General features: G+C 51.1%; 1 protein-coding gene and 1 long non-coding RNA gene across 12 annotated transcripts in view; one reads left to right on the top strand and one right to left on the bottom strand.

Moving 5' to 3' along the window:
* Nucleotides 1-13707, bottom strand: part of Acsl6 (acyl-CoA synthetase long-chain family member 6) — a 62236-nt gene extending 48529 nt beyond the window's left edge. For 4 of the 11 annotated variants that reach the window (NM_001439548.1, NM_001439547.1, NM_001439552.1 and 1 more), the window contains 1 exon segment: nt 13189-13335. In NM_001439548.1, coding sequence (NP_001426477.1) covers nt 13189-13237 — 49 coding nt within the window. In that variant the 5' untranslated portion in view covers nt 13238-13335. 11 annotated transcript variants of the gene reach the window in all.
* LOC120095100 (uncharacterized) lies at nt 4029-5585 on the top strand. The gene is made up of 3 exons (XR_015631216.1): nt 4029-4313; nt 4424-4529; nt 5324-5585. It is a non-coding gene; the product is annotated as an uncharacterized LOC120095100 (long non-coding RNA).
* Nucleotides 13708-14830: the final 1123 nt, after the last annotated feature.

Below are 14830 nucleotides of genomic sequence, written 5' to 3'. Positions count from 1 at the left end.
GGATAGTCTCTGAGCTTCAGGAAGAGTGGGACTTGATTAAACTTCCTGACTTCCTGATTCCTAGAAAAACCTGTCTTCTGCGCCACACTGTTTAGTCCTTGAAACAGCTTCTACAGCTACTGCAGGAAAGTGGAGCCGACCATGTTAGTGAGTGAGGGGCACGGAATGCGTCCCCTTGTCCTCTGTGGCCACCCCACCCCTGCCAACACAGACATTTCCACAATTTTCCTCTCCTTTGCAATCATGTTGGACACACAGAAGAAACAGCTCTCGCCTGCCCAGAAGGACCCAGGTTCAGGTCCTGGGAGGTGGTAGCAACATGCAGAAATGCCGGAGTCTGGGATTAGTCATGCACTCTTTGCTTTCCACACACCATGAGTCACCCCCCACCTGGACCAATGAAGGGCATTAGATGAAGGACTGCTCCTCAGGTAGCCGTCTACTTAAGGATCTGGCTACAGTGGCCATAGCTCCTGTGGCCCCGAGTCTAGCCTGCAAGCCTCCTTGGCAGACAGAGGGTTCTGTTTTACCAGCTTTACCTCCTTAGACAGACAGTCAGAGTGCTTGTTTTTTTGTTTTGTTTTTGTTTTTCTGAGTTTCCCTTCAGACCTGGGAGCCACTTCGGGGCAGAGCTGTGAGTCCAGGTCCTCTGAGGACACTGGATTCAGAGCCAGTGTCCACCACCAAAACCTTGGCGTGTGGGAGAGGGAGAGCAGAGACTAGTTCTGGGAGTCTGGTCTCTGGTTATCTCCCACAGCCTTGGCCTCCTCTGACCTCCTGTTACCTGGGGTGGTCCCTAAGGACCAAGCCCAGCTGCCTCTTTCCATGCCCCGGGAGGCTTTTCTGGTTGCAGCAGCCATGGTGGGTAGGGGTATACTGACAACACCCCAGGGACCAGCAGACACTGCTGTTGCCAAGAGAGCTGCTGTGGGTGTTTGTAACTATTCACCTGGCAGGGAGGACCCAATGCTCAGCAGAAGCTAGCTTCCTCCCGAGCCTCTCCCTCTAGCAAACACCCTTTTGGACTATCAGGTAGTAGCCCAGGCTGGACACCTGAGACTTCTGCCCACCACCACACCCTGGAAGGTGGATGGTACAAGCCGTGCCCCCTTACCATCAAGGGTGGGAGAGAACAGAACAGGGGGAGCCTTGGTAGGATAGACCAGGATCTCCTCCGGTAGGATGACTCCAAGATGATAAGATGGAAAGTTCACAGTATCAAGCACAAACCCTATAGAGATGACCCTGGGAGACAGTGAGCCAGTTTTGAGAGACCCCTCTGTTGATGCAGCTTCCCACCCCAGTTCTCCACACCTTCCTAGGCTACCTTTACACTTCTGTATGGAATGACTGCCCGTGTAAAGCTTTCAGACCTGACCATTCCCTCAGCCCAAAACCCCCAGTCAGCCACTACCTAGTGCAGCCCAGATCTCCAAGCTAGCCTCTTCATGTATTTCTTTTCTCTAACCTGTGCCTACATTTTTACCAAAGTTATTTTCCTGTCACACACAGATGTGATTCTGTCTTGCCACCGCCCAAACACCTAATCTGGCCCCTTACTACCTTAGGACCCAATGCCCAGACTCAGTGCCTTTGCCCTGAGGACGCCCATATTCCTCAGAATCTTCTCTTGGATTTCCTTAGCACCGCCCTTGATACTCTTAAATCACTACGGCCTGGTCTAGCGGGGTCCTGGGCCTTTGCAAACCTCAGCAACCTTCAGTAATGGTGGGCAACATGAACCAAGCCATCAAATCATCAAGGAACCACCCCATCTCCCATTAGAGAGCTCAAACCACAGCCTCGCCAGGCCCCGGGGTGTAGCACTCCAGTAAGCAAGTTAAGGAGAGAGTCAGAAGGTGGATTCCAGTGCTGGACTGAGCAACCTCCCAATCTTGATTTAGACTCTTGATAGCTGTGTGGTCTTGGGCAAGTCACTGAACCCCTCTGGGCCTCTTTTCAAATCAGATCATGGGCAGGGAGTAGATGCCAGGCACACCGTAAAGGAATCGCTTTAGTGGAGAGCAGTTAGCTGAACTGCTTACATCATGTCTCTGCCAGCCAAAGGGGCTCAAAGACAACTTGTGAAAGGCAATAGTCAGCATCCTACCTTTCCAGCAGCCTCCGGGCACTGAGGAGGTGGAGCTGATCCTGCTAGAACCAGCCTCTCTTTCTAGAGCCTGTGGCGCTCAGGGAAAGAGGTTACCACATCTTGATGGAAGGCACTGCCCCTGGGAATGGCTGGTGGCAGAGATTCTGAGAAGATGGGTGACAGGAGAGGCACTAACTGTAGGGACGGTGCTCCTGGTGGCTGTGGGAACAGGTCTTGCAGGGACCAAGGCACAGAGCAGCTCTGTGAGGAGCTGTTGGCCCCTCAAGGCCCCCACTGGCCCCCCCTTCATCTGCACATGGGGCGGTACTGGCTCAGGCCAGCTCAAAGCCCAGCAACCAGGCCTTAACCCTTGCACTGCCAGCCTGCCGGGGCCTCAACCCTTCCACCTTCCCTGACCCCACATTGTCTTTAGTCTGGGAGGGGAGTTGGCTATGGCTTTTCAGAGGACAAAGCCTTTCCTCTTCTCTCTCTCTCTCTCTCTCTCTCTCTCTCTCTCTCTCTCTCCACACACACACACACTCTCTCTCTCTCTCTCTCTCTCTCTCTCTCTCTCTCTCTCTCTCTCTGAGACATCAACTGGAGACCAGAGAACTTGGCTTTAGCACCTCTGCCAGATTTCACTTCTTTAGTGGGTTCTCTATTTTACTTTTAAACGCTATTATTATATTTGACCACTGTGTATGTGGTGTGTGTGTGTGTGTGTGTGTGTGTGTGTGTGTGTGTGTGTGTTCAAGAGTAGCACAGCATATGTGCTCAGAGAACAACTTGGAGTAAACTCCCTCCTTCCACCACACAGTTTCCTGGGATCAAACTCAGTTCATTAGGCTGAGCAGCAAGTGTCCTTACCCACTGAGCCACCTTGCCACTCCTCCTCTACTTTCCCTTTAGACATCTCTCAGGAGGACAAACATCTCCTCGGATGCTTCTCAGGGACACTTAGGGGGCAACCAGAGTTCTGGGGGATGAAAACTGTGATGTGACAGGGCATGAGGCTAAGGGGGGCAGTTCTGTTCCAGAAAGTGTGACCAGTTGTCAGGGTAAGAAAAGCTCCCTCCTCACTACCACACCTGAGTAACCCTAACACGCACAGCCGTTTGGCAGACCCCGCTGGGCCTAGCAGTGGTCTCATCTGCACAAGGGTTCGATCAAGCTCAGGGCTGTGTGGCCGAGGGGCTTCCACTCCAGTTTCCTCTTGGGCTTTAATTAAATTTATAGTCACAGATGACCTGGCGAAGGGCCTTCCCAACTCAGGCATTGCCAGGAGAGGCTTTGTGTGTATCTCTCCTGAGATAGGGTTGCCCAGTTACCAAGTAGCTCACTCCAGAACTCTCTGGGGAGCCTGATTATAGCTCTCTCAGAAGGGTGGCTGAAGCTTCTTTCGTGCAAAAAGGCCCTCACAGACTGGTTACTGCAGCTAGCTACTGCCCTGGCTCCCCCCATACTCACTGTGACCATGCCCCCAGTGTCTGCCTTCACCAACCTTCTCGGCCACCCTCAGGTCAAGCACCTCTCAAAGCTTTTACTCACCCCAGACCCCTGCTGGAAACCATGGCCACACACATGTGATGAGCAGACTAGGAAGCCAGACTCAGACTGCACTTCCCGAGACTCAGAAACAGAAGGAGCCTTGAGATCAGAGTAACAAAGAGAAACACAGTGTCTTTTTCCGCCAGCACTGAGATAAGCCTTGCTCTCACCATAAGTCAGGCACAGAGAAATCACAGACCAGGGGGATAAGAACAGCAATGGCAGCTGCCCCTTTGGAGATATCTACAAGGCGGAATGACCAGAAATGATGGCTCTAATGGACTAACGGTTTGTGGCTAAACTGAAGTCCCATTGTTCCTTTTGCCACACTGCACTCTGGGACAGTAGGCAGAACTCCAGGGAGACTAGCGGGGGTCATGATCACCACACAGACGGAGGCCAGGTCTCATTGTGCAGGAAGGCAAGTTCTAGGCACATCAAGATCCTTTCCTTCTCAGACAAGTCCATGGTCGGGTTGCCTTGGCCTCGGGGCCAGGAGTCCATTTCACTGCCAACCTAGACTGAGAACATTGTCACAAACGCTGCAAGTTCAAGCTCAGAGAAGGATACATCTGCTCTCCTGGCAGGAACAGGTGCTCAAGAGTCCAGCTGCAGATGGCCAAGGTGCAGGGGGAATGGACAGCTCCCCCTGGCTGGGACCATGCTCCTTGAGGTAGAAAGGGTCCTGGCAAAACACACTTGGGGTTCCTAAGGTGGGAGGGGAACACTAAATGGTGCCCTGCTTGCCTGACTGTCGTATAAGAACACTGCTGTTTCCTTCAGGGGGGATACCTGCTCAGAAAGAAATGGTGGAAGAGCAAAGGTGGGGCTGCCAGATGGGGACCTGAAGGGCAGCTAAGCTGGGGCACCGAGGCACAATGGGTCGTCGGTAAGTTCCAGGAAAAGCCAAGCTCCCTCAGTGTAGGGAAGGAGGCAGGATTCTGGCTGTGACAAGGGCTAGAGCAGAAAGCTGAGGCCAACGGGAGGACGTTAAGTCACAGAAGGGAAGAGATTACAGCTGGCACTGTGTGCCTCATGTTTTCCAAGGCATGGCCTGTAGGTACCCTGAAGCCTAGAGATACAAAAGTGTCCCAGGCAGGCTGTATTTTTGTGATTTAGCCAGGAGTGCACCTGCTATAGCTTAGAACCCATATGGCTCTTTTACCCACAATTCCTCTGTGCGTGTGTGTGTACCTTACATATTAAGCAATGAATCAGTCTTATCTGTGGTTCAAGGTACATTTTCTGACAAAGATAAATTACCATGATTTCTAGCTGCCACTGGAAGAAGTAAAAGGGAATTTGCTTCCAGTGCAGCAGAAGGCAGTGCTGACACACAGAAGTCTGCTGTGTTCTGCACATCAGCACTCCGGAGGTCAGGGTGGCTAGCTAGCACTTGCGGGCTCAGCCTCTGGCTCACAGGGTTAATTTAGGGCTCAAGTTCTGGGCCCTTGGCTGGGCCAGGGACTAAGAACTCAGGCCTCCTTTTCAAGGGCAGGATGAATGGGGAAATATGCAAATGGACGCCCTGCCTCCCAAGCTGCAGGGGAGGGCCTGCGGCTGGCAGGCGGGCATCACTCCACTCTGGGCCTGTCACATGAAAGGGTTTGCACTCCTGCTGCTGGCTCCTGCAGCCAGGTCAGGCTGGGGCTGTTCTCACCAGAAAACAAAAATCTCTTTCAGACCAAGGCGAAGTGAAGGCCCCAGCCGGTCCAGGGAATGCTATTGGAGGCTGTTGACGATGACCTACTGAGGGTACACATCCCTGAATTCTGACTTCCCATCTAAAGAAAAGAGCCCAGCCTCTTTGGAGAGGGCCCTAGAAGCCTCTGTAGCCTCTGAGGAAAGCACAGGGTGGGGTGGGGGTGGGGTGTCAGGGTTAGGGCAGTCTTGTTGATCTTGTCCTTTTCAAAAGCAGCAACATCGATGGCTGAGATGGAGAAGACACGTTTGTTTGTTTTGTTTTTGTTTAAGGAGACCCTGACATAACTCTTGTGGTGTTCGTGGTGAATGCCAAAGGAGAGACAGAGGGAAGGAAGCAGGGCTGGAAACAAGAAGAACTTGCAGTGTTGCCACAGAGAGGACCTTAAGGACAGAGGCCGATGGTCTTCTCCACCATGTGCTTTTGTGGCTTCTCCAGAAGCAAGGTAGATGGGCAGGGAAATGGGAGGAGACATGAGGACAGGTCTGGACCCCCTGACTCTGAATTACAGTCGGAGCTCCACACTAGCAAACAACACCACAAGCAAGATTTCCAACACAACCGGCAATGGCTTAAAGCCTTTTTCCCCTTTCCTAGCTGTAAAGCTCTAAATTTTCTAGCAATATCACCAGAAAAACTTTCACATGGAAAGGACACATACCAATGCCCTGTGTACCCCCAGGGGCCCCTGGTTTCATCTGATCAGTCCAACTTCATTCAAGGCATATATAGATAACACATATACCATGACTCTTCTTTGAGAAGCTCAAACCGGAGCTTCCGGGTGTGTCTCACTTTCTGAGCACACCTCTTCCTCTGAACCCTCTGGCTTTGCCTGGGTTAAGGTATCTCTATTAAGTCTATTAAGTCTATTAAGTGGCTAGTCCCGAAATTCTTTTCCACACTGAAGTCCTGGTTTGGCCTGAGTGGAGGTCCTTAAAAGATCCAGGGGAACTCTAAGGCTGCTGAAGGTGGTGATAGTGGCTTGCTGTGTCTCTGTCCCCTCACCTCTGATACCCCAGGGTCACCAAGACCTGTCCTTCAGCCACAGAGCAATTCTTGGATCCTACAAGCACATATGTGAGGGAGGCTCAGAATTCTGCTGCTAAGTGATGCAGCAGGCACCATTTAGCTTGAGGGCACAGCCAAGGCGAGGCGCTAACAGCTCATTCAGGAAGCACGTGAGGGTGAGAGGTGTTACGTGGGTCTTCTACAATCCAAGGCATATGACCTTGTTGGCTTTGAAGCCCTAAGAAAAGGTCCAGCCCCGGTAGGTAATGGGCCATCTGCCCCCACCCACCTGCCTCAGTTGTCCTACTTTAGGGTGGGGCCACACAGGACATAAGATGCCAGATGTGTCCACACCTACCCAGGGAGGAGAACCTCGAGGCAGAGGAAGAGGAGGAGAGAAGACCTGTGGGCCCAGGAAATGGAAATCTTACAAGTCATACTCTGCCCTCTGCCTGACCTGCAGCAAGGACACCAGGAACACGTATGCCCAAATCCCCAACTAGTCTGCTGGTTAAAGGAAGGTCCTGTACCCAGACATGGCCAGGCTTAAAAGATGGCAGAGTAGCAGCTGAGTAGGGGTGAGGTGAAGGTTTACCCCAGAAAACCTCCTCCTATCAGCTGAGAGGTATGGTGACCACCACTGAAATTCTCTGCCTGCTAAGCAGGATGTCAGAGGTTAGATGGCTTTGTGAGGCCTCAGCTCTGGAAACAGAACGGAGGGGCTGCTACTTCTGAAGCCATGGTGGTCTTGCCAGCCTGGATGGTTCCTATCTGATACCCCTAATTCCCATGTTGATAAAGTATGCTCGTTCCACTGACCTGAGGACATCCTGTCTAGCCTCTAAGTACTTCCCTATCTGATCTCACTGGCTGGCCCACATCCTACCTTGCTGCTCTCTCTGTCTCATCTCTGATTGTCCTACCGTATAGCCTCAGACTGAGCTTTTACTGTTCAGTTTCTGGTTGACCTTAATGTCGACTGGCCTTTCTGTCATTCCTCAGAACCTACTGTCAGTGTTCACACTGCTCTGCAGCTAGAGCTAAGGTAGGAATAGGTGGGCAGGTAGATCTCTCGGGGGAGGGAGTGTCAAAGTCCCAACAGTTCAATGGAGTGGGAGAAATGGGGCTGATAGTAAGCCCAGTCCTACCTACTCCTTCCAGATCCATAGGTGGGACAGATAGTGCTGTGAGCCAGTTAGTAGGGTTTGCCTATTCAACCAAAGGTTGCTTTGTCTTCCCCCTGCCTCCCCTCCCCATGGTGGCCTCCGATCACTGGGTTGGTTCCTGGCTCCAAAGGGTTCCTATCTGGATTTGCTTATCCCAGGTTCTGAAAACTGAGATTCTGATTGTTGTTGGTTTGAAGCCTCAACAGTCAGCCAGCTTGGAATGTAAGCCTGATCGGGCAGAACATGAGCCAGAGTCAGCCACTCCTAACCTTTCACATAAATCCTCTACCTGAATGCTCAGTCTAGGGTGTGTGTGTGTGGGGGGGGGGGGATGAAGGACATTTCTGGGCAGATGGATAGAGTCAGGTGGGTTGTTGGGCATTGGTTCTAATGCTCTGGTTCAATCGGGATCTGTGTGTCCAAAGGCTGAAGGTCCTTGTCCCCAATTGGTTTTTGATTGATCAATAAAGATGCCAATGGCAAATGGCTGGACATGGGGCAGAACACTTAGAGTTTGAGGGTTAGGATGCAGAGAGGAACAGAGCAAAATCACCAGGATGAGGTGGCAGACAGAAGAAGAGAACTACAGGAGAGCCAACAAGCCATATGAGAATTCGGGTGGGTGGCCATGGCCACTTCCCCGCCTGATTGGGCCTGGGGTAGCAGGGGAAGGTTTAGGAGTGCTCAGCCTTTGAGGTAGCCAAGGCGTTTTAAAAATAAGCTTGTGTGTGTGTGTGTGTGTGTGTGTGTGTGTGTGTGTGTGTGTGTTGTGTGTCTTTCATTCAAGGATCCAAAGATAGCTCCCAGTTGGGTGTGAACGTGCGATCTGCCAGGAGCCAAATCAGTGTAGCAAAAACTCACCACTACAGTGGGTCTAGTTGGAATGAACCAATTCAGGATCTGAGATTATCAACTCTGAATAAGGGAGTTCAGTCCAGAATTTCTGTTGCAACATGTGTGGCCTATTCCCACTTCTCACAGACCCCAAGTCTGCCATGAGTCAGGAGAATATTTGTCATCACTACACCTGGTAAGTGAGTGAGTGGCAGGAATCCATCCCTAGGCAATCTAAGGACAGCTTCCAGGCCAGATCCTGAGATCCTGGATAGTGAGTGAGAACTATGGCTAGGTCAAGGTAAGGGGCTAGGACTATCACACCAGGCCATCTACAAAGGCAGGGAATTGACTGGATCTTCCTCTCAGATATGCTAGGCAATGTGCCTAGAACTCCCTGTCTATAGAGAGACGAGATCTTAGAGTTCCAAAGAAGCAAGAACCCTCTGAGAAATCTCCCTTCTACAAACCATCTATCCTGAAGTTGTGGGACATCCATCCATCCATCCATCCATCCATCCATCCATCCATCCATCCATATTTCTCCTTCACTTTTGGAGCTCCTGAACATCCCAGCCCTGACAATACCAGGGACCAAACAGAATTTGTCTCTGCAAGGTAAGGCCATTGACTGGAGATTTCTCTCAACTATGCTGGGTAGAACAGTCAGCTCTCACTCCAGTTTTTTTTTTTTTTTTTTTTTGAGAGACAATATTGTATACCCCAGGCTGTCTTGGAACTTGCTATGTTGTCAAAGCTATCCTCGAATTTCTGATTGCCTTGTGTCTGCATCCCAAGTGCTGGGATTGCAGGCATGAGCTACCACACTCAGCTTTTACCTCAGACACTTCTGTTGCTGATCTCTCCTCATCAGGACCCTCTGACCTGGAATGCTTTTTCTTTTTTTCTCCTTCATTTCCGGTTGTTAGAAACCTGGCTCTCTTCTGGGCTGCAAGTCTGGGGAACCATTCTGACCCTCAGCTTCTACAAGCGGTTTCCCACTTAAATTCCTCTGGGCCTCAGAGCTTCATGCAGTGGGCGGTGATAACGGCAACATGGCATTGTGGAAAGATTGAAGGGAAGATGTAAGAATCATAGAAACGTGGTGATTGACATACAGTGTGTGCAAGGTGAAACAGAAATGCAGGTGGTGTGTTTACACTCGGTTCCCTCCTTTCATGCAATGAATTTCTATGTGCCTTCTGTGTGTCAGGTCCTGGCTAGATAAACAGCATGCCCATTACTATACAAAACTTGTTTCTTTTTGCAAACAAGACAGACCTTCCCCTTACTGCCCCATGTACAGAACAGCCCTGAGGTCTATCACATCTTTTTAACTGAACTGAGTTCATCTTCAAGAAGGTCAACTGAAGAGCCCTTAGACTCACAAACCCCAGAGAATCAGCAGGGGTGCAGGATGGCTGGGTTCTGCTGCCCCCTGGTGCCAGCACTTGCTAACGCAGCCTTATGCCCATGCAGGCTGCCAAGCAGCTAAAAAAAAAAAAAAAAAAAAAAAAAAAAAAAAAAAAAAAAATTCTTCCCACAAGGTAAAGGCTTGAGTGCAAATTCAAACTTTCTTCCTTTGGGAGTCATGCCTGAAAAACCTGATTTTCCTGGAGCTTCACCCTCAGACCCAATTTTTAGCTGCATTTTTGGACTTCATTTGATTGCTCCAGGCCTCATTTCCCTAGTGGAACCTGGAGCTAGGAATGGGATCTAATGAGGCAGGACTGAGCTAGGCTATGCATGTTTGCACCTGCTTGGCTGGATCTGTCACATCAGCCTCTTGGAACCTCGCCCCACTCCAATAGGGTGTGGTCCAGGTCCCCAGAGCAGGAGTCAGGACTGGAGGTTCATCTCTGCCTCTTTCTGGATACATGTATTCATTATAGCTGCCACTTAGGCTAACCTGGGATACATGTATTCTCGTAACATAATAGTCCCATGCAACACTCCTGGCCTCCAGTCTATTGCTCCTGACTCCACCCAGCCACTGTGTCTAAACGGAGGGTCCTTCTGTGCTCCCTGATAAAAATCCTATCCTCCAGGACCCATCCAACAACCCAGGTCTTCAAGGCAGAGAACCATGAAGACTTAGCCCCATCACAGTTCTTTCTGCATACCTTCAACAGCTCTGACTTCCTCTATTTGGTACTTGGCCTACCTGTCTCTTATAAATGCTCCATGTCCTGTGGAAACCACACAGGCATCACTGGTGGGTAAGGTCTGAGGTTAAGCAGGTTGGATCTTGTAGAAGAGTTTAGAGCTACGCCAGCCTGAAGGAAGGGGTACCCTTTTAGAAATACATCAAGAGTGCTATCTCTTTCCAGTCCACACACAGGTATCACAGAGATGAGCAGGAGTCCCAACTCACTGATCCCCACCATCATCTGAGTGCTTGGGATATTTCTTACCAGACTGAGCACACGACTCATGCTGAACTCATATCATCTTCTCCTTGTTTACAATTCAACATTCAGGCTAGATCTGAAATGGTCTGGTATTGTACAGCCCAGAGCTCATGGCTGTCCCTCTTCCAGGTTGCTTTGCCCCCATCTTTCCCTGAGAGCCCTTGAGGTCAACTTTTGTCAGACCAAGGCTTGTTTCCCTAGAGATGCACTGAGTAGCAAAAAGCACATAGACACTGACTCAGACATATCCTCCTGTTTGACAGAGTGGCAGAAACCTGGTAGCTACACTGGGTTATAAGGTAGATTACAAGGCAGAATTCATTCTTAGGGGTGTGTGTGTGTGTATGTGTGTGTGTGTGTGTGTGTAAGTGTGTGTGTATGTGTGTGTACGTGTACGTGTGTGTATGTGTGTGTATATGTGTGTGTATGTGTATATGGGTGTGTACGTGTGTGTGTATGTGTGTATGTGTGTGTGTGTGTGTATATGTGTGTGTGTGTGCATGTATACACATTTCTCAGACCCTTCCATCCCAAGAGAAAGTCTGAGATCTAGCAAAGCCCCTAGAAGGGCAGACATATGATCTATAAAGCCCCCCACTTTATCTGGGTTATTGCATCTAAGGAAAGGCACATGTCTGACTCTGCCTTCCAGCAATCAGAGCAGCTTGGCCCTCTGTGGAAGCAGCTGCCACTTATCACAGGAAAAGCTCTGCTTGATTCTCAGAGCCCTTGTTTAACCCCTCAAAGAGGCAGATTCCCCCTTTCTTATCCAAGCAGGCATGACAGAAACTCAGCCTGACTCAGTGACCGTTGTCTACCAGTTGTAGAGAAGAACTCCCGGTCAGGGGCTTCTCTCACAGCTACTGATGACCCCTATCACCAGTGGCCCTGTAGCCTCCTGACACCTCCATGGAACCACAAAAAGACCAAAGCTTCTGAACCAAAGACCAAAGCTTTGAACCCATGCTGGGTGGAGTTCTTCCTGGAGTAGAACAAAGAGGACCAAGTACTGGGAAGAGGCTCATAGGCCATTTTGTCATGTAGGCAATAAATAGTGTCTGTTACCACCATCACCACCACCACCATCGTCATCATCACCACCAACAGAATCATTCTTATTTTGATTATCCATGACCCCAGTTCTAGCCTGTCTTTGCCTGTTGGGCACATAACAAGACCAGAGTGGCCCTGAGCAACCTGTCACCAGATGCTGGCATACGGAAGGAGCTTAGGGAGCTGAAGGGATTAGAGAGGCCTTAGTCTCTCTCCCCAGCTCAGGAGAACTGTGTCCCTGTTGCCTAACTCAGGACAATTGTGGGGGCAGGGAAAATAATTACCTGGCCCACCATCCCCTCAGGTTCAGACATGATATAGCCAAGCACTTGGCATGGGTTGATCAGCTAAAATTTGAGATCAAATTCCAATCTGTTAAGTGTTATCCATATGGCACTGGGAAAGTCAGTTTTTTAATCTCAACAATAAAAGAGGTCCCATCAACCTACTAGGTTTCACAGTGAATATTAAGAGCAAAGTAACACATGAAAACACATGATTCCCACAAAGAATCAACCTCTGCCCTTCCTTTAGCTCAGAAACAACTTTGTCACCACCTCTGGTGGTGCTGTCTGGATACCAGATAAGAAATACTAGCACAAGGAGAGCATTTGCCCTGGGCTAGGCCAAGCATTTTTCGTGTAAATTACCAGGCTTATTCTGCACAGAGCTGGGGCCAAGGTTGGGATGGAAACCCTTTAGAGGTATTAGCTGGAGACGTGGAGAGGCCAGTGCAGAGAAGTAGTATTGGTAAGGGGGTGGGCCTGTTGGGAGAGTCCAGGTACGGGTGTAGGAATTTGGGGAAACTACCAAGCAAGGATTTATCAGGAGTCCCATAGTTTCCTAAGAGGGTGCAGAGATGAGCAAACAGGGTAAGCCAGGGCAAGTAACCAGACAGTCTTGTCCTCTGGCTAAAGGGCAGCAGGAACCGGTAGTGAGAAAGGTTCTGGCTCGAATCAGGAAGCCCGGGCCGGCTCTGACATACAATTCACCTACCAAGAGACCTTGGGGGCAACATAACTTAGGTTTTTAGTCTCTGGAGATGGACACAGACACAGAAAGTCTGCCCTTCCCTTGGCACTGGGCCTAATCTGATCACCGGTTCTCACCACAAGGAGAAAGGAGCTTGAGAACTGAAGGGAGATTATGGGGGGGTCTCAGCTAGCAAGGCCCTTCCTCCGGACTGACCCAGGTGCTTTCCCAACGCCGCCTATGGGTCCCCACCAGAATTAGGGGGCGGCTCGGGGACCTTGAAGAGACTGCTCAGCAGCCGCAGCAAGGGCTCCGCAAGGTGGGGATGTCACACCCGCACCCTGGGCCGAGATACTACAGCTTCCTGGAGATGGAAGTCAGGATCGGACCGGGACTTACCGGCAAACAGCCAGAGGGAACCCCCCGACACCAAGAAGAAGGTCAGCATGTCGGTGAGCGGGCCCAGCCCGGGCCGCACTGCTTCCCAGGCCCGCAACCCCGCAGCCCCAGAGCCACTGCCGCTGCCGCCGCCGCCGGGTATTTTTAGCCCCCGCCTCCCCGCGCCGCTGCGGAGACCCGGCGGGAGGGGGAGGGCGCAGCGCGCGCTCCTCACGGAACCCGACTCCCAGCCCCGCAGCGCGGCCGGGACTCCTGGGCACAGAGACAGCGGCATCCGAACCGCCGAGCCCGCCAGGGGGAGGGGCTGGCCGCCCGCCACGCAACGTTCTGGGGGAAACGGGCTGGAGAAAGGGGCTCACGGGCGCACAGCCGCTGCTACCTCAACCCTCCACCTACGAACGACCCTTACCTCCGCACGATCGGCCTCCGGGGTTTTATGGCTAGGCAGGCTCAAATGGCAGCGGGGGTCCAGGGCTTCTGTCCCAGAGAGTGCACATGCTGAAGGGCCGGATCCTGGCTGACTCAGACGCCCCCTAGGACCTGATTTTGTAGTCGCTAGGAGTCACATCTGCAAACCCAAGAAGGGAGGGAGTGATGGGGGCCCTTGCGGGGTGGGGTGGTGGTTATCTAGGTGAGGCTAGATTGGATAATACCCAGATTTAATAAGAATGTTCAAGGTCAGTTTGGAGGCCACACAAGGTCACGGAAAGACTCACCAGCTGCCATGTCCCTAGGCATGTCACATGAAGCCACAGGCAGCCACATGGAATCACAGGTGTCTCCCAAGGACACAGGCAGTGATGGTTATGTACAGTACACGAGAACTCAAGTTCCTCTTAGCTGTGATAAATGGCCGTACAGCCAGCAAGTGGCTGATTGCTGAGCTGAAAGGTTGGAATCCCTTTGTCTAGGAACAAAAGGAGGAAGCCTGACTCTGCGATTTTCCAAAAGAATAAAGGTAGGTATTCTGATGGACATCTTCAAGTGGATTTCACCAAGGTCCCCTTATTCTTCAAGCATTCAGGACTCTCTAGGCTTCCAGCACCGAGGACAGCGCTCAAGCAGCTCGGACCTCTCTACTGGCAGGGAGGCACTGGTTAACACTAGGCCAGGAGTAAGAGGGCGAGAAACCAGACATCAGAGATCAGGAAGCAAGGGGTGGATAGGTCAGATTGCTTGCTCTCTGTGCACTTGAACTCATAGCTGGGCTGCAATTCTCTCTCTCTCTCTCTCTCTCTCTCTCTCTCTCTCTCTCTCTGTGTCTCTCTTTCTCTGTGTGTGTTTGTGTGTGTGTGTGTGTGTGTGTGTGTGTGTGTGTGTGAGCGCGCGTGCGCGCATGTGTGGGTTTGTGTGTGCTTGTGTGTGCATGTGTCTCTCTGTGTGTTTGTGTGTGTGTCTGTGTGTTTGTGAGTGTGTGTCTATGTGTGTGTATCTGTATATGTCTGGGTGTATCTGTCTGTGTGTCTCTCTATGTGTTGGGGGAGGAAGGGGGTGGTCATGCATCTTTAGTATTGGTATGTGTGTCTAGGCATATCTGTGTGAGCCTTAGACATGTACAGTCTGCAGAAACATCTACAGTGAGTCTCTACAATAGATCATTCTTTCTCATTACAAGAACCGGGTCTTGGGAAGGCTGCACTTG

The sequence above is a fragment of the Rattus norvegicus genome, chromosome 10 (assembly GCF_021556685.1).
Source record: "Rattus norvegicus strain SHRSP/BbbUtx chromosome 10, alternate assembly SHRSP_T2T, whole genome shotgun sequence".
Lineage (NCBI taxonomy): Eukaryota > Metazoa > Chordata > Mammalia > Rodentia > Muridae > Rattus > Rattus norvegicus.
The sequence above is the reverse complement of the archived record's forward strand: the minus strand, read 5'-3'. Positions and strand labels throughout refer to the sequence as shown.